Here is an 18,876-nt window from a genome sequence, read left to right on the forward strand (position 1 = left end):
TAGCTCTGGCAGAAGTTGTCCTTGAAAGGGCAGCTGCTGTGAGAGCTCTCTCAGACCCACCCACCTCACAGGGTGTCTGTTGTGGGGGAGGAAGGTAAAGGAGATTGTGAGCCGCTCTGAGACTCTTCAGAATGGAGGGCGGGACATAAATCCAATATCTTCATCTACCTCACAGGGTGTCTGTTGTGGGGGAGGAAGGGAAAGGAGATTGTGAGCCGCTCTGAGACTCTTCGGAGTGGAGGGCGGGATATAAATCCAATATCTTCTTCTTCTTCTTATCCCGAAGGCCCTGACTGATTTGGGGCAGGGGTATTCGAAGGACTGCTTCCTCCCGTACCGTTTGGCCTGTCACCTAAGATCTTCCTCTCAAGCCCTGCTGAACGTTGCAGAGGAGAAAGGTGGGTGGCAACCAGAGACAGGGGCTTCTTAGTCGTGGCACCTTGCCTCTGCAATGCCCTCCCCTTGAAGCTCGTCTGGTACCCAGCTTACTGTTTGTGAGAAGTCAAAATGTGTCTTCTCACTCAAGCTTCTGACAGATAGCTCCCATCTTTTAAAAACTGTTTTATGGTCTGCTTCTAGCCTTTCGTACGAATGTCATTTCGGATGGCTCAACGCAGGGGTGTCAAACATGCGGCCTGGCGGCTGAATCAGGCCCCCAAGCAACTGGCTGTCATCTGCTTCCTTCTCCCTCTCTCTTGCTTCCTTCTGCTCCACAGCTGGCTTTGCCAGGCTTGCTTAATCGCACAGGAGCTACAGAGCAAAACCTCTATTTTTCCATAGCCTGAGGCTTCTCCCTTGGGGAGGAAGGGGGGAGAAGGCAGAGTTTGTTTTTCCAGGCTCTATCACGCAGCAGAGCTACTGATCCGAGCCTCTCTATTGGCTGAGGCTCCTGCCAGCCCCCCAGTTCCCTGGGGAAGGAAGGAAAGAGCCACAGCTTCCTTTGCCCAGTTCCCTAGATCCCATGGGAGAGATACAAAGAAAGCACCTTTAAGACCAACAAGTGCCAACATTTTAAGCATGTATTAAGGGTTTGTTTTTTTTTTTAAACTATTTGTGTTTGTGTCCTTTATAAAGTTGATATCTCTGCTACCTAATCTTAAATAGGTACACACATGGCCTTGTCCGACATGGCCCGGCCCAACAAGGTCTTATTTATGCCAGACCTCTGGCTTAATGTTTGTTGTATGCTGTTTTTATGCCCAGGCTGGTTTCCCATGGCGCATTGGGCTTTCTGGTACTTTCAATGGTAAGCCACTTCAGACAGGGCTCTGGAGAGACGGAATATCCATGTTCTGCCTATTGAAGCCCTTCTGCTCCCCTTTGCCTACCGTCTCCCCTCCTTCACCACTCAACCTCCCCCCCCCCTTCCCCGAGTCAAAAGCCGAAACAGACTTTTGCTTTGCATCCCAAGATCACCGTTTAATATAATTTCTTGCCACAGGTACAAAGCACCCTGCCGTTTCCCCCGAAAGAATCTCATTACCTTGGTATAAAAATATCACGATCGTTTTCTCTTTTAAATTTGCATCCACTCAAATCTTGTTGCAATCAGAAAGGCAGCTTACAGACACGTCGGTGATAGATTTCATAAAGCATCCGCAGGCAAGCCTTGCCCAAAATATGATTATTGCGTCGATAGTTTACAGAGACTCCCTGGTGACAGATGGCGGCTACTTCCTGAACAGCTGGGCCTTCCTTCCTTCCATTTGCCAGCACTCAGTAGTGGGGCTCCCTCCTCCCTCCCCTCCTCAGCCAGACCAGTTTCCTCCCAGGCAAAGGCCCTGTTGCCTTTAGCAAGGTTAAAAACACCTCAGGAGATGAGATCTCTTTGGCACAACTCCGTCAGAGCCTGGTGGACTGGGAGAAAAATGGAGATTTGGGGCAGGGTGGGGGAGAGGTTCTGTTTGGCAGGGAAAAGGTCAATTTAAGGCACCAGTGGAAGGTTTGGAGAGGAACGCCCAGAACCCACCCCTCGAGGAGGTACCTTCCCTTCACCCTGAGCACAGCAGCACATTTCCCAGCCTCCAGGTAATCTCTGGGTCTCCTTTGAGGAGAGCACCAAAAACAAGGAGTCCCACCTCGAGCCCTCAGATGGGGGCAGAGAGCCGCTGTGGGCCTGGCCCCCAAAGGACATGCCCCTGTATAAATCGATGGTGCGGTCTCATTTGGAATACTGGTTACAATTCTGGTCACCGCACCTCAAAAAGGATATTATAGCATTGGAAAAAGTGCAGAGAAGGGCAACTAGAATGATTAAAGGGTTGGAACACTTTCCCTATGAAGGAAGGTTAAAACGCTTGGGGCTCTTTAGCTTGGAGAAACGTCGACTGCGGGGTGACATGATAGAGGTTTACAAGATTATGCATGGGATGAAGAAAGTCCTTTTCTCCCTTTCTCACAATACAGGAACTCGTGGGCATTCAATGAAATTGCTGAGCAGTCGGGTTAGAATGGATAAAAGGAAGTACTTCTTCACCCAAAGGGTGATTAACATGTGGAATTCACTGCCACAGGAGGTGGTGGCGGCTACAAGGATAGCCAGCTTCAAGAGGGGATTAGATAAAAATATGGAGCAGAGGTCCATCAGTGGCTATTAGCCACAGAGTGTGTGTATATATATGTGTGTGTGTGTGTGTATTTGTGTATATGTATGCATGTATATGTGTGTACATACACACACATACATATATTGGCCACTGTGTGACACGGAGTGTTGGACTGGATGGGCCATTGGCCTGATCCAACATGGCTTCTCTTCTGTTCTTATGACACTTGAGCTGCTGTGGGGAGGGGAGAACCCTTCAGTCTGGCAGGCTCACGTTCCCAATAAGGGGCTGGAGGGCCAGGATTGGGATCTGCCTGTCCCCTCCCCCAGAAGAAAACCCAAGCATCCTAGCACCCAGTCTCCCCACCCCCACCCATGGCTCACAGAGACCCATAGCCACCACCCCCCCCCCCCCAGCAAGGCAGCCCTGGAACCCCAGAATTGGGGTGGGGAGGGAATGGCACCAACCAACAAGGATAGAGACAAGATGGAAGAGGTCCAGAGGAGGGCGACAAAGATGGTGAGGGGTCTGGAGACCAAGTCCTGTGAGGAAAGGTTGAAGGAGCTGGGGATGTTTCGCCTGGAGAGGAGGTGGCTGAGAGGTGATAGGATCCCCATCTTCAAGTCCTTGAAGGGCTGTCATGTAGAGGATGGTGTGGAATTGTTTTCTGTGGCCCCGGAAGGTAGGACCAGAACCAGTGGGTTGAAATTAAATCAAAAGAGTTTCCGGCTCAACATTAGGAAGAACTTCCTGACCATTAGAGCGGTTCCTCAGTGGAACAGGCTTCCTCGGGAGGTGGTGGGCTCTCCTTCCTTGGAGGTTTTTCAACACAGGCTAGATGGCCATCTGACTGCAATGAGGATCCTGTGAATTTAGGGGGAGGCGTTTGTGAGTTTCCTGCCTTGTGCAGGGGGCTGGACTAGATGACCCTAGAGGTCCCTTCCAACTCTATGATTCTCTGATTCTATGAACTTAACCAGGGAGAGTGCCTGAGGCAGACACCACTCTCTTTGAAGGCCTTATGGGGCAACTGTGGAGAGACTCTGGTTTCGAAAAGCTTTGGCTAATCTCTTGGCTTCTTTGGCCCCTTCCACAGCCTGGCGGAGGTGCCTGGAAGGATCAGCCCTCACTCCGGCCAGCTCCTGAGCCAGGCGCTCCAGGTCCCTACGGGAAAGGCCTTCCAGAACGTTCCACTGGGGGAGGAAGTAGTGAGGAAGGCAGCGCTGGACCAAGCAGGCCGAGAGGTCATCCAGCAGGCCGAGCCAGGCGTGTGCGGCGTTCTCCTCACGGCCCAGATAGCTGGCAGGCAGCCGCTCACAGGCCCGCAGCACCAGGGTGAAGATGTGATAAGGCCCGAAGCCCTCGGGGAGACGGCGGCTGAGGACGGCTGTGGTTGCGCGGAAAGCCTGGAGCAAAGGCGGGGGCAGAAGCTGCCGGAGATGCAACTCGCTGGTGGCAAAGGCCAGGCGCCAGCGGGCACCGGACGTGGCGGGCAAGAGGTAGAAGCCCCCAACCACTTCCTCGTCCCTCAGCTTTCCATCCCAGAAATGAGCCTGAGTCAGCCACGGCCGGGCAACCTCCGGCCACCCCTTCAAGGCCACGACAGGGACGAGATCGTAGAGGACTCGACAGGGTCCGACGGAGATGACCGCCGAGGTGATGCAGCCCCGGCGCTCGACCCGCGCGTCTTTGGCGGCGGCGGTGAAGGCACGGGTGAACCAGTCAGAGACCAGCTCGGCAGAGAGGTAGGCCTCGTCTCCCAGGCAACAGTCCGACCAGCGGTGCAGCGTGGCGGGATCGAAGGGCTGGAGGCTGATCTGGGCGTGGCCGGGGGGGCTCTGCTTCATGTCCAGGGTGACAGGGACCCCAGCGGCATGCAGGGTGGGCACCAGGAGGGTGAAGTCCACATCGTAGTCTCCTCCGGGGGAGAGGTGATGTGGGACACCCAGGTCAACATCAACGGTGCCTTGCTGGATTCCCCCAGAGAGCAGCAGGTATTGATTGACGGCCGGGAGCTTCCCGTCAGCATTCTGCACCACACCTGTGGGAGGGGGGACACAAATGCCTCAGAAAATGAAGGATACTGAGGGGGGCTGAGGGAGGCGCTGACGCCCCTTTCCCACCTAATCCCCGGGAACAGGACGGAAAGGAAAGGCAGCTGCTCCTGGGAAAGGAATCGCCCCCTTTAAGAGCCAGTTTGGTGTAGTGGTTAAGTGTGCAGATTCTGATCTGGGAGAACCGGGTTTGATTCCCCACTCCTCCGCTTGCAGCTGCTGGAATGGCCTTGGGTCAGCCACAGCTCTCGTAGGAGTTGTCCTTGAAAGAGCCAGTCTGGTGTCGTGGTTAAGTGCATGGACTCTTATCTGGGAGAACTGGGTTTGATTCCCCACTCCTCCACTTGCAGCTGCTGGAATGGCCTTGGGTCAGCCATAGCTCTGGCAGAGGTTGTCCTTGAAAGGGCAGCTTCTGTCAGAGCTCTCTCAGCCCCGCCTAATTCACAGAGTGTCTGTTGAGTGCAGGGGGGGGGGAAGGTAGAGGAGATTGTGATTGCTCTGAGATCAGAGTATAGGGTGGGATATAAATCCAGTCTTCTTCTTCTCCCCCCTGAACTTCCTCTTGGGCTGCATATCTGTCAATCAGCCTCTCTGCTTTCCACAAAACTCTGGCCAGTTCAGCTTGTGATGCTTCCAGGGCCCAAGTCGCTTCGGGATCCCCCCCCCCCCCAGACCCACTTTAACCTCCACACTTTGAGTAATTCAAACAGATCAGCTCCATCATCCAAATACCACACCTTGCTTTTGATTATTATTTACCCAAAATAGTTTACATCATTCTGCTCGCCTCCATTTTACCCTCACAACAACTTTGTGAGCTAGGTTAGGTCGGGAGACTTTGATTAGTTCAAGGTCACTCAGCAAGGTTCCCTAGCAGAGCGGGGATTTGAACTTGGGTCTCCCAGATCCTAGCCTAAGACTTTAACCACTACACCACGCTGGCTTTTTTGTATGTAAGGCCTGTGAGGTGATGTCTTCCTCTAGCCACAGATAGGTTTTTCGGGGCCCCAGCCAGGAGAGCCCGTTTGATGTAGTGGTGAGTGCATGGACTCTTATCTGGGAGAATCAGGTTTGATTCCCCACTCCTCCACTTGCACCTGCTGGAGTGGCCTTGGTCAGCCATAGCTCTCGTAGGAGTTGTCCTTGAAAGGGCAGCTGCTGTAAGAGCTCTCTCAGCCCCACCCACCTCACAGGGTGTCTGTTGTGGGGAAGGAGATAAAGGAAGAAGAAGAAGAATATACTGGATTTATATCCCACCCTCCACTCCGAAGAGTCTCAGAGTGGCTCACAATCTCCTTTCCCTTCCTCCCCCCCAACAGACACCCTGTGAGGTAGATGAAGATATTGGATTTATATCTCGCCCTCCACTCCGAAGAGTCTCATAGGGGCTCACAATCTCCTTTCCCTTCCTCCCCCACAACAGACACCCTGTGAGGTAGATGAAGATATTGGATTTGTATCCCACCCTCCATTCTGAAGAGTCTCAGAGCGGCTCACAATCTCCTTTACCTCCCCCCCCCCCAACAGACACCCTGTGAGGTAGATGAAGATATTGGATTTATATCCCGCCCTCCACTCCGAAGGAGTCTCAGAGCAGCTCACAATCTCCTTTACCTCCCCCCCCTCAACAGACACCCTGTGAGGTAAGATGAAGATATTGGATTTATATCCCGCCCTCCACTCCGAAGAGTCTCAGAGCGGCTCACAATCTCCTTTACCTCTCCCCCTCAACAGACACCCTTGTGAGGGTAGATGAAGATATTGGATTTATATCCCGCCCTCCACTCTGAAGAGTCTCAGAGGGGCTCGCAATCTCCTTTCCCTTCCTTCCCCACAACAGACACTCTGTGAAGTGGGTGGGGCTGAGAGAGCTCTCACAGCAGCTGCCCTTTCAAGGACAATCTCTGCCAGAGCTATGGCTGACCCAAGGCCATTCCAGCAAATGCAAGTGGAGGAGTGGGGAATCAAACCTGGTTCTCCCAGATAAGAGTCCATGCACTTCACCACTACACCAAACGAGCTCTCCTGGCTGGGGCACTGAAAAACCTATCTGTGGCTAGAGAAAGACATCACCTCACAGGCCTTACATGCTTAAAGGAGACTGTGAGCCGCTCTGAGACTCTGATTCAGAGAGAAGGGCGGGGTATAAATCTACGGTCTTCTTCTTCTCCAAATGGGACCTTCCCTCTCTCCTTGACGCAGGTCTTATGGGAAGTCTTTCTGCAAGCCTCCCTGAAACGAATGACACCCACATTTCCCCATGGAACCCTTCCTTTCAATGGGGCTGGCCCACGAAAGATTGTGGCCCGTGACCTCGATGTACCCCATATGTCACCACCATTACTGGTACCAAAAATCTATCCTTTCTTCCAAGATGTCCCCCTGTCTTAGGGTCGACTTATGTCTGACCAAGTGCTCTCCGCACTGCAAAAACTTCAGGCACGTGAAGCCCTTCACAGATTACCTCGGTGGGGGCAAAATGAACAGTGTGTGAGCTCATGTGGCTTTCATGGGTGTGGCCGTGAGAACAGCATGCCCTTCAGACCCAGCTGTAGAAAAAAGCCAGCGTCTAGGAGCACCTGAAAGACCAATCAAATTTGTGGTAGGGGAGGAACTTTCATGAGTCATGACGGTGACTCATGAAAGCTCTTACACTGGCACCAGGGGTGGAATTTCTAGCAGGAGCTCCTTTGCATATCAGGCCACACCCCCCTGATGTAGCTAATCCTTTAAGAGCTTACAAAAAAGAGCCTTGTAAGCTCTTGGAGGACTGGCTACATCAGGGAGGTGTGGCCTACTATGCAAAGGAGCTCCTGCAGAAATTCCACCCCTGACTGCCACCAATTTTGTTGGTCTTTCAGGTGCTCCTGAACTCTGGCTTTTTTTTGCTGCTATAAGCAGACGAATGCGCTGACCCGTCTCGATCCGTTTCCATGGGAGGCACCACATTTAGCTGTGCAGAACTGAAACCCATCGAGGTTGTGATCTAAAGACAGGCTCACATTTCCAGCTGTATCAGAAGAAGTGACTCCCGAAAGCTTCTCCTTCCCTGCCACAGATTTTGTGCGACTTTAAGGCACAACTGGACTGTGGCTCTTTTCACAAAGGCTCCTCTCCTGCCACCAATTCGGTGAGTCTTTCAGTCACTGCTGAACTCTCGGTCTTTTCTACAGCTACAGACAGACTCACACGGCCACCTGTCTTGACTTTCAGACCCAGCTGTTGCAGCCCAAGGTCTCGGAAAAGAGACCCCCAACCCCTTGTTATTTAGTTTATTTGCATCGTTCATTGTCCGCCTCTCTGTCTGCGACTCAAGGCTGATGGCACAGTGTAAGTCAGGAACGATCCAACGGACATGATGCGACACCCAATCAAAAATGCAGAAGCATCTGGATTGCAGAAATATGAAACCAAGCAGAAATCTGAAGCTAAGCATGTTGCGTTAATCCTTCTGCTTTGTTTCAGAAGCAGAAATCAGAGAGGAGGATCACACTTCCTGCAACAGACAATCTGTACAACGCACAACAGTGTAATACAGCACGCAACGCGGTCCCCACACCTTTGCCAAAGCACGGTTCTGAACCATTTTGTGACAGCGCAGCCCTATTGCCTGTACAATGCAAACCTCTCTCTCCCCCACCCCACCCCGAATATGTTGGTTTTGCACGGCTTGGGGAATGCCAGGAAAACATGACTCTTCCTGACTTGATCAGGCGGGCAGTTCTATAAGGAGGGGGACTCAACAGAGAATGTTTGGCATGAAGAAGACCCCTAGTTCGATCCCCAGCAGCATTTCCAGTAAAAAGCACCAGGTGATGGGAAAGACCTTTCTCTGCCTGGGACCCTGGAGAGCCGCTGCCTGTCTGAGTAGGCAATTGTGGCCTTGATGGACTAGGGGTCTGCTTCAGCATAAGGCAGCTTCCTGCGTCATGAATGTAACCACTGTGGTGGAGAAATAAAAGGGAAAGGAGAGGTCCCCTGTGCAAGCACCAGTCGTTTCCGACTCTGGGATGACGTTGCTTTCACGTTTTCATGGCAGACTTTTTACAGGGTGGTTTGCCATTGCCTTCCCCAGTCATCTACGCTTTCCCCCCAGCAAGCTGGGGACTCATTTTACCCACCCCGGAAGGATGGAAGGCTGAATCAACCTTGGGCCGGCTACCCGAATCCAGCTTCTGCCGGAATCGAACTCAGGTCATGAGCAGAGAGTTCAGACCACAGTACTGCAGTCCTGCTGCTTTCCCACTCTGCGCCACGGGGTTGCAGTGGTGGAGAAAAGGGGAAGAGAAAATAATGCAGATATTAAGGCCAGCAAGTGCTTCAAATGTGTCAGCCGATTCCCTGAATGGAATCCAGTAACTGGTGGGCAGTCAATGGAGTGACAGCAGAATGGGGGGGATATACAACCTATACAGGCTAGAAGAAGAAGAAGAAGAAGATATTGGATTTATATCCCACCCTCCACTCCAAAGAGTCTCAGAGCGGCTCACAATCTTCTTTATCTCCCTCCCCCACAACAGACACCCTGTGAGGTGGGTGGGGCTGGAGAGGGCTCTCACAGCAGCTGCCCTTTCAAGGACAACCTCTGCCAGAACTATGGCTGACCCAAGGCCATGCTAGCAGGTGCCAGTGGAGGAGTGGGGAATCAAACCCGGTTCTCCCAGATAAGAGTCCGCACACTTAACCACTACACGAAACTGGCTAGCCCCCTAGCTCTGGATAATAAGCGAGCTGTGGCATTTTGTACCAACTGGAGTCTCTGAACCGCCTCTGAGGGGAGACCTATGCGAAGTGCATTACAGTAGCCTAGTCTTAAGCAGGGCTTTTTGGGTAGGAAAAAAAAGCCCAGCAGGAACTCATTTGCATATTAGGCCACACCCCCTGCCACCAAGCCAGCCGGAATTGCGTTCCTGTGTGTTCCTCCTATTGGATTTATATCCCGCCCTCCACTCCGAAGAGTCTCAGAGCGGCTCACAATCTCCTTTACCTTCCTCCCCCACAACAGACACCCTGTGAGGTGGGTGGGGCTGGAGAGGGCTCTCAGAGAAGTTGCCCTTTCAAGGACAACTCCTACGAGAGCTATGGCTGACCCAAGGCCATTCTAGAAGCTGCAAGTGGAGGAGTGGGGAATCAAACCCGGTTCTCCCAGATAAGAGAGCTCTGACTGACCCAAGGCCATTCCAGCAGCTGCAAGTGGAGGAGTGGGGAATCAAACCCGGTTCTCCCAGATGAGAGAGCTATGGCTGACCCAAGGCCATTCCAGCAGGTGCAAGTGGAGGAGTGGGGAATCAAACCCGGTTCTCCCAGATAAGAGAGCTATGGCTGCCCTTTCAAGGACAGAGTCTCAGAGCGGCCTACAATCTCCTTTACCTTCCTCCCCCACAACAGACACCCTGTGAGGTAGGAAGAAAAGCCCTGGTCTTTGTTACAGTGGAGTCCTATTGCTTGTGCAATTCAATTTTTTAATCGCCCTCTCCAGTAAGGCAGGGCTCAGGGCAATGTGCATCAAAATATTCGTAAAAAAGACAATAAAAGGTTAACATCACACAAAATAATAGTAATCGCAGATGGCAGTAGAGCTGCCAGGTAAGTCACTGCCTGGGGTGGGGGGGGTGGGGGGAGGAGAAGCAGGAGAGGCAGGAAACGCAGGTGTGCCAGCCAGATAGGAAACCGCCGCTGTCCTCAACCAAACACCAGGTGGAACATCTCTGCAGAACTCCAGAACATCTCTGCAGAATGAAGTCCTGCACGGTGCAGATGCTGCTCAGCAGAGAGCTCTACAAGGCTGGGCCCAGGGCTCAAAAAGCCCGGGCCCTGGTTAAGAACAGCCAATGGTTCTCGGGCTGGGGAGTGGGGACCTCTTCTCTGCAGATCCTGCCACCCTGGCTTTGATGCTGGTGGCCAGATTGGCTGTGTCGAGGGAGGGGACCATCTTCCGGCTAGACTGAGTTGGAAAAAACCTTTGGTTTTTTGCAGTTGCGTTAATTTGCTTCTGCACCAGGAATGCTGGGTCCAGTATAACGCCCCCCCCCCCGACTCTTGACCGGGTCAGCAAAGATCAGACCACCAGAAGGGGCCAGTTTGGTATAGTGGTTAAGTGCGCGGACTCTTATCTGGGAGAACCAGGTTTGATTCCCCACTCCTCCACTTGCACCTGCTGGAATGGCCTTGGGTCAGCCATAGCTCTGGCAGAGGTTGTCCTTGAAAGGGCAGCTGCTGTGAGAGCTCTCTCAGCCCCACCCACCTCACAGGGTGTCTGTTGTGAGGGAGGAAGGGAAAAGAGATTGTGAGCTGCTCTGAGACTCTCCGGTGTGGAGGGCGGGATATAAATCCAATATCTTCATCTACCTCACAGGGTGTCTGTTGTGGGGGAGGAAGGGAAAGGAGAGTGTGAGCCGCTCTGAGACTCTTCGGAGTGGAGGGCGGGATATAAATCCAATATCTTCATCTACCTCACAGGGTGTCTGTTGTGGGGGAGGAAGGGAAAGGAGATTGTGAGCCACTTTGAGACTCTTCGGAGTGGAGGGCGGGATATAAATCCAATATCTTCATCTACCTCACAGGGTGTCTGTTGTGGGGGAGGAAGGTAAAGGAGATTGTGAGCCGCTCTGAGACTCTGAGATTTGGACTGGAGGCAGGGTATAAATCCAATGTCATCTTCTTCAGCTGAACTTCACCACTAAAGGAAAGCTGGATGTCTTTCAAGATTTCAGCCCTCCCAACCAGAGCTGCCTCCACCTTGTCTGGGTTCAGTTTCAATTTGTTCTCGTTCAGCCATTTAATCACAGCAGTCAGCCAGTGACTCAAAGCCTCTCCCATATTGCCAGAGATTTGGACAGAGATACAGAGCAGGGTGTTGTCGGAATCTTGATGGCATCCAATTCCAGGACTACCCATGATTTCTCCTAAGGGCTTTACTTGATGAACGACTCTGGGGAGCTTACTGGAAACAGGAGCATGTCATGTAGTTTCTGCACTGCTGTGTCATGTTAATACTTATGCCAGGCTTCAGTTCTCTCTGGTGGTTCCAGAGTTATAAAATCTGGGCCCACTGGTTACTGAATGTCCCTTTTTAAATTATTATTATACTGACTCAAGTCTGTGTAACCTACCTTGAATCCCCTGAGAGAAAGGTGGACTATAAACATTTTTAAATAAGAGAGGAAGAAGAAGACGAATGCAGATTTAAAACCCCACCCTTCTCTCTGAATCAGTCTCAGAGCGGCTCATAATCTCCATTATCTTCCTCCCCCACAACAGACACCCTGTGAGGTGGGTGGGGCTGAGAGAGCTCTCACAGAAGCTGCCCTTTCAAGGACAACTCCTACGAGAGCTATGGCTGACCCAAGGCCATTCTAGAAGCTGCAAGTGGAGGAGTGGGGAATCAAACCCGGTTCTCCCAGATAAGAGAGCTCTGGCTTACCCAAGGCCATTCCAGCAGCTGCAAGTGGAGGAGTGGGGAATCAAACCCGGTTCTCCCAGATAAGAGAGCTATGGCTGACCCAAGGCCATTCCAGTAGGTGCAAGTAGAGGAGTGGGGAATCAAAGCCGGTTCTCCAAGATGAGAGCTATGGCTGACCCAAGGCCATTCCAGCAGGTACAAGTGGAGGAGTGGGGAATCAAACCCGGTTCTCCCAGATAAGAGAGCTCTGGCTGACCCAAGGCCATTCCAGCAGGTGCAAGTGGAGGAGTGGGGAATCAAAGCCGGTTCTCCCAGATAAGAGAGCTCTGGCTGACCCAAGGCCATTCCGGCAGCTGCAAGTGGAGGAGTGGGGAATCAAAGCCGGTTCTCCCAGATAAGAGAGCTCTGGCTTACCCAAGGCCATTCCAGCAGCTGCAAGTGGAGGAGTGGGGAATCAAACCCGGTTCTCCCAGATAAGAGAGCTATGGCTGACCCAAGGCCATTCCAGTAGGTGCAAGTAGAGGAGTGGGGAATCAAACCCGGTTCTCCCAGATAAGAGAGCTATGGCTGACCCAAGGCCATTCCAGCAGGTGCAAGTGGAGGAGTGGGGAATCAAAGCCGGTTCTCCCAGATAAGAGAGCTCTGGCTGACCCAAGGCCATTCCAGCAGCTGCAAGTGGAAGAGTGGGGAATCCAACCCGGTTCTCCCAGATAAGAGAGCTCTGGCTGACCCAAGGCCATCCCAGCAGGTACAAGTGGAGCAGTGAGGAATCAAACCTGGTTCTCCCAGGTTAGAGGCCGTGCACTTCACCACTACACCAAAGGATGGATTTATACCCTCCCCTTCACTCAGCATGGCTACAATCTCTTTTCCCTTCTTCTCCTCACAAAAGACACCCTGGGAGGTAGGCGGGGCTGAGAGATATCTGAGAGAACTGGGACTGACCAACAATGAAGATCCTGTGAATTTAGGGGGAGGTGTTTGTGAGTTTCCTGCATTGTACATAAACAAAGAAAAATCAAAAATTTTATGTAAGAATATGCAGAAAAATAGACAACAAGAACTACAAAGACTAACGGGTTGTGAAGTTACCTCTAAGGTAAAATACCTAGGGGTAGAGATAACAATGAAAAATATTGATCTGTTTAGGAACAACTATGAAAAGCTGTGGTGTAAAATAGAAGAAGATATGCTAAAATGGAACAAGCTCAATTTGTCATTGTTGGGCAGAATAGCTGCAGTAAAAATGAATATCTTACCAAGGATTATGTATTTGTTTCAAACCATCCCCATTGTGAAAGATGCGAAGCAATTTGATAAATGGAGAAGAAAAATTTCGGAATTTGTGTGGGCCGGGAAGAAACCTAGAATTAAAATGAAAGTCCTGATAGATGCAAAAGAGAGAGGTGGGTTTCAATTACCAGATTTGAAACTGTATCATGAAGCAATTTGTTTAGTATGGTTGAAAGAATGGATAACACTATTAAATAAAAAACTTCTAGTGTTAGAAGGCCATGGAAAAAAATTTGGCTGGCATGCCTACTTGTATTATGGGAAAAAGAAGATGGATGGTCTTTTCTCTCACCATTATATAAGGAGTAGCTTACTAAATGTGTGGATAAAGTACAAGAAATATGGCGATGAGAGAAGACCTTTGTGGATAGTGCCGGCTGAAGTGATAAAGTTAACGGCCAAAACAGTTAAGGAAAAACAACTATCATACAACCAACAACTATCATACAACCAACGGCCGAGGACCTGCCTACCTACGGGACCGCCTCTCCCCATATATTCCCCAGAGAGCACTAAGATCCAGCTCCCAAAACCTTCTACAAATCCCTGGGCCAAAAGAGGCCAGACTTAAGATAACCCGGGAGCAAGCCTTTTCACTAATGGCCCCTTCGTTGGTGGAACCAACTCCCAGAGATGGTGCGAGCCCTGCGGGATCTGAATCAGTTCCGCAGGGCTTGCAAAACCCATCTTTTTCAGCTCTCATTTGGAACAGGACCTGACCAAACTGACTAACTATCGTAATTTTAGCCACTTTATGTTGAAATTGGAACTGATGTATGACAATATGTAAACTATGACCGACAGAAATATAGCACCTATTTCTACCTACTTTATATTTTTATATCTTTTAATCTCCTATTCTCTTATTTTTATATTTTTAAACTTTATTAATTCATGTAATTGTATTATTTAAACCATTGCTGTCTATTTTAACCGAATCATGCTTGTCATGTCTGTGAGCCGCCCTGAGCCCGCCTTCTGGTGGGGGAGGGCGGGATATAAAAATAAAATTTGCTTTGCTTTGCTTTGCTTACTAAAAATACAAAGTGGGAAAATAGAACTGAAAACTGCAGAAGAATTGAATTATAAATATGATTGGTTTCAAATGCAACAAATAAAAAGCTTGATGGAGAATGATATTAAAGCTGAAGGAATAAGGAAAGAGCAAACAGAAATGGAAAGAGTTCTGCTTGGAGATAATGAGAAATTAATTTCAAAAGTGTACAAATTACTTTTACAATGGACTACAGAAGATGAAGTAGTGAAATCTCAAATGATAAAATGGGCAATTAATGTAAATAAAGAAATAAAGATGGAATCTTGGGAATATCTGTGGAAAAACTCTATGAAACTCGCAACATGTCATAGTATTAAAGAGAACTGTTTTAAGATGATGTATAGATGGTATATGACTCCAAAAAAATTAGCAAAGATGAACAATAAGATGCCAGATAGGTGCTGGAAATGTAAAAAGCATGAAGGTTCTTGCTACCATATGTGGTGGACTTGTGAAAGAGCTAAAATGTTTTGGCAGATGATTCAACAAGAGATATCTAAGATCCTGGGATATGAATTTAACAAAGAAGCAGAGACTTTTCTGCTGGGATTACAAATGGAAAAATTTCCAAAAGAAGATAGAACTTTAATATGGTACTTGCTCTCAGCTGCTAGGACATTGTATGTGCAGTTGTGGAAGCAAGAAAAAATACCAGAAAAATGGGATTGGACTATAAAAGTTATGTCATGGAGTGAAATGGACAAATTAACAAGAAAACTAAGGGACTGCGATTTAGAACTTTTTAATCGGGAGTGGAAGAAATTCAGAAGATATGTAGAAAAAGAGTGGAAAATAAAAGGACATTGGACAATTTTTGATGATTAAGACATTTAAGACGAATATAACTTTTGAAGGGGGGATCTTTTTCTTTATCAATTTTTGTTTTTTCTTGATAGTTAAAGGCACCTTTAATATCTGTTTTTTTCAAAAAAAAAATAACACTGGCGGGGGTCAAGTATTGGGGGAGGGGTGGGAGAAAAGTAAGATGTGGGGTAGAATGATGTTTTTTTTAAATCTTAAGCCTTTTATAAGTTGTAGATATAGTTCTACTACCATATGTTGCTAATAAAAATTGTTTATGCACCTGCATTGTGCAGGGAGTTGGACTAGATGACCCTGGAGGTCCCTTCCAACTCTATGATTCTATGACCCAAGGTCACACCAGCAGGTGCATGTGGAGGAGTGGGGAATCAAACCCGGTTCTCCCGAATTCGACTCTGCACAATTAAGTGCCACACCAAACCGGCTGTCTTTAAAATCAGCAAATGAATAACTGCAGGTGCCACCCCACAGGACAAATCCCACTACGTCTGTAACGGGAGTCTGGTCTGTGAAGAACGATTTCAAGCCTGTCCAAGGCCTGTCCCCTTCTGCCTCCACAAGGCAGCCTGCTCTGCCCAGTCAAAAGCAGCAGATTCATCCGGTGGGCTGGCTCCCCTCTACACCCAGACAGGCTTCCTCAGCTGAAGCCGACAGAGTCCAACCTTGAAGCCAGCCTGAAAAGAGTCCAGGCTGGGGTTGCCAGCCTCCAGGGGGAGCCTGGAGACCCCCCCACTTTTACAAATCATTTCCAGCTGGCAGAGAGCCCTTCCCCTGGAGAAAATGGCTCCTTAGAAGGGGGGGGGGGACCCTGTGACATTGGATCATGCTGAGGCCCCTCCCTTTCCCCAAACCCCACCCTCTCCTGACTCCGCCCCCAAAATCTCCAGGTATTTTCCAACAGAGACCTGGCAACCCTAGTCCAAGCAGATGAGTCGTCCCCAAAGAACTGGAGCTGGTCTCCTTCAAGAAGCTTCTCCATAGAGAGGATGGGGGATGCCTTGCTGTCTCCCCCACTTCCGACCCTGCCACGTGCACCCCCCCTCAGCAGCCCATCCCAGGAGCGGCTCGGGGTGGGGCTGTTTGGGCTCACCTAGGAGGGAGAAGACCAGGTCCTTGGCCTGGTGCAGTTGGGGGCCGTCGCGGAGGCCGGGGCTCCTGGCGTGGTATTCTTGGATGAGCTGGTGGAGCTCTTCGATGCGGGCCCCCGAGTGGAAATCCAGGTCCGTGAGAGGTTTGGCTGGGGCGGGTTTCAGAGGGGGAACGTCTGGGGGGGCAGCCATGAGACTCTCTTAAGAGAGCCCCCCCCCCCCCCAGGAGATGCCAGGAGGAGAGGAAAGGTCCCCTGTGCAAGCACCACTCGTTTCCGACTCTGGGGTGACGTTGCTTTCACGTTTTCACAGCAGGCTTTTTTTTTTACGGTGTGGTTTGCCCTTGCCTCCCCCCCCAGGGCCGTAGCCAGGATTTTAAAAATCAGGGTGCTTTTTAAAAAGTCGGGGGAGGGGCACCCTTTCCCAGCCACTGTGGGGTTTGCAGCTTCTCATAAGCTTTCTTCTGTCAAAAAAGAAGAAAAGCAAGTTACACCCAGAAGTCAGGGGGCAGTGCCCCCACAGGCCCCCCTGTGGCTACAAGCCTGCCTTCCGCAGTCCTCTACACTTTCCCCCCAGCCCAGCTGGGAACTCCTTTGACCGACCTCGGAAGGGTGGAAGGCTGAGTCAACCTCGGGCCGGCTACCTGAAAGCCCAGCTTCCGCCGGGGATCGAACTCAGGTCGTGAGCAGAGCTAAGGACTGCAGCCTTAACACTCTGCGCCAGGGAGAGGAGGGGGGGGGGGTCCTCAAATCTCGGCTTCACTCCAAGGTTTCCTCTTCCTTCCCGCGGGCCAAACAGCTGCAACCGGGACTTGGGAGCGGGAGACTCCCGCCGGGGGAAAGTGGAGGGTGGGGGGGCAGGAAGAGAAGGGACAGCGGGGGGCTTCTCAGCTCCGTTGGGCGAGGCAGAAGCGCCCGGCCGCCCCCCGCATCTTCCCTTCCTTCTACCTGCTCTCCTGCAGGGCATCACCTGAATCCGGATTTCCGTAAAAGGCTCCCAGCCCACTCACCTGCTGCTACCTGGCCAAGCAAAGGCCACGCCCACCCCGGGAGTCCCAGGAACCATGGGAAATGTAGTCTTTCCGGAGCTCCTAGCCCAGAGTGTGCTGGGAAATGCAGTCTTTTCATAGCAACTCCTTCTCCAGCCAGGGGTCCCCGACTTGGTTCTTGGTCCTTCTCCAGCGGCCACCGATGCACCTCGAGAAATCCGGCTTTTGCAACAAAGCAAGAGTCAAGTGGCGCCTTTCAGACCAACCAAGTTTTATGCAGAATGTAAGCTTTCGTGTGCTCGAAGCACACTTAATCACCAGGCAACAGTATGGAATGGCAAGCAGTCCAAATATAGAGAAAGTGGCCAGTGAGTTAGTATGCAGAGTCATGGAAACGTTTTTAAAGAAGTTAAAAGAATCACAGGTTGGGGTCTGGGGTTTGTGAGTTGGTGTTAACTGGGCTGAAACAACAACTGAAGCATAATATATAAAGCAGATTAATGTCCATGTACTAAACCCATTAAGTATCCTGGGTGTGAAATACAATAAATGAGAGTCTGTTGTAATGTTAGCTCTGGATGAAAATGAGGGCGTAGGTTTCTCAGAGGTGTGATTTAAACATATAACACACATATAAACATTATTCCAGTTTGCCATTGGGAAAAAAAGATTACATTAAAATATAGTGGAAGATGGGTTCATAGAATCATAGAGTTGGAAGGGACCTCTAGGGTCATCTAGTCCAACCCCCTGCACAATGCAGAAAACAACTCACAAACACCTCCCCCTAAATTCACAGGATCGTCATTGCTGTCAGATGGCCACCTAGCCTCTGTTGAAAAACCTCCAAGGAAGGAGAGCCCACCACCTCCCGAGGAGGAAGCCTGTTCCACTGAGGAATCGCTCTAACGGTCAGGAAGTTCTTCCTAATGTTGAGCCGGAAACCCTTTTGATTTAATTTCAACCCATTGGTTCTGGTCCTACCTTCCGGGGCCCCAGAAAACAATTCCACACCATCCTCTATAGGACAGCCCTTCAAGTCCTTGAAGATGGTGATCCTATCACCTCTCAGCTGCCTCCTCTCCAGGCTAAACATCCCCAGTTCCTTCAGCCTTTCTTCCTAGGACTTGGTCTCCAGACCCCTCACCGTCTTCGTCACCCTCCTCTGGACCCAGCTTGTCTAGATCCTTCTTAAAATGTGGTGCCCAAAACTGAATACAATACTCCTGATGAGGTCTTACCAGAGCAGAGTAAAGTGAAACCACATCACGTGATCTGGACACTATACTTCTGTTGATACAGCCCAAAATTGCATTTGCCTTTTTAGCCACCGCATCACACTGTTGACTCATGTTCAGCATATGATCCACTAAGACCCCTAGATCCTTTTCGCACATACTATTGCTAAGACAAGTCTCCCCCATTCTATAACCATGCATTGGATTTTTCCTACCTAAATGCAGAACTTTACATTTATCCCTATTAAAATTCATTTTATTGGTTTTAGCCCAGTTTTCCAGCCTGTCAAGGTCATCCTGTATCCTGTTTCTGTCTTCTGTGTTTGCAACCCCTCACAATTTAGTATCATCTGCATATCATCGGGGAGGGACGGTGGCTCAGTGGTAG

General features: G+C 50.3%; 1 protein-coding gene across 1 annotated transcript; it reads right to left on the bottom strand.

Moving 5' to 3' along the window:
- Positions 1-3,546: 3,546 nt before the first annotated feature.
- Positions 3,547-16,454, bottom strand: TMEM102 (transmembrane protein 102). The gene is made up of 2 exons (XM_060255775.1): positions 16,265-16,454; positions 3,547-4,587 (listed from the first exon to the last, which is right to left on the bottom strand). Exons 1-2 carry the CDS (start codon positions 16,452-16,454, stop codon positions 3,566-3,568), a joined length of 1,212 nt encoding a protein of 403 aa, XP_060111758.1. The 3' UTR covers positions 3,547-3,565.
- Between the last annotated feature and the right edge of the window lie 2,422 nt (positions 16,455-18,876).

Source organism: Heteronotia binoei, chromosome 15 (assembly GCF_032191835.1).
Source record: "Heteronotia binoei isolate CCM8104 ecotype False Entrance Well chromosome 15, APGP_CSIRO_Hbin_v1, whole genome shotgun sequence".
NCBI lineage: Eukaryota > Metazoa > Chordata > Lepidosauria > Squamata > Gekkonidae > Heteronotia > Heteronotia binoei.

Excerpts from the sequence above, each read along its gene's own strand:
- TMEM102 (XM_060255775.1), bottom strand. The coding sequence starts at position 16,454 with ATGGCTGCCCCCCCAGACGTTCCCCCTCTGAAACCCGCCCCAGCCAAA. Across the intron at positions 4,588-16,264 it reads CCTGGTCTTCTCCCTCCTAG|GTGTGGTGCAGAATGCTGAC; the intron begins GTGAGCCCAAAC and ends CCCCTCCCACAG.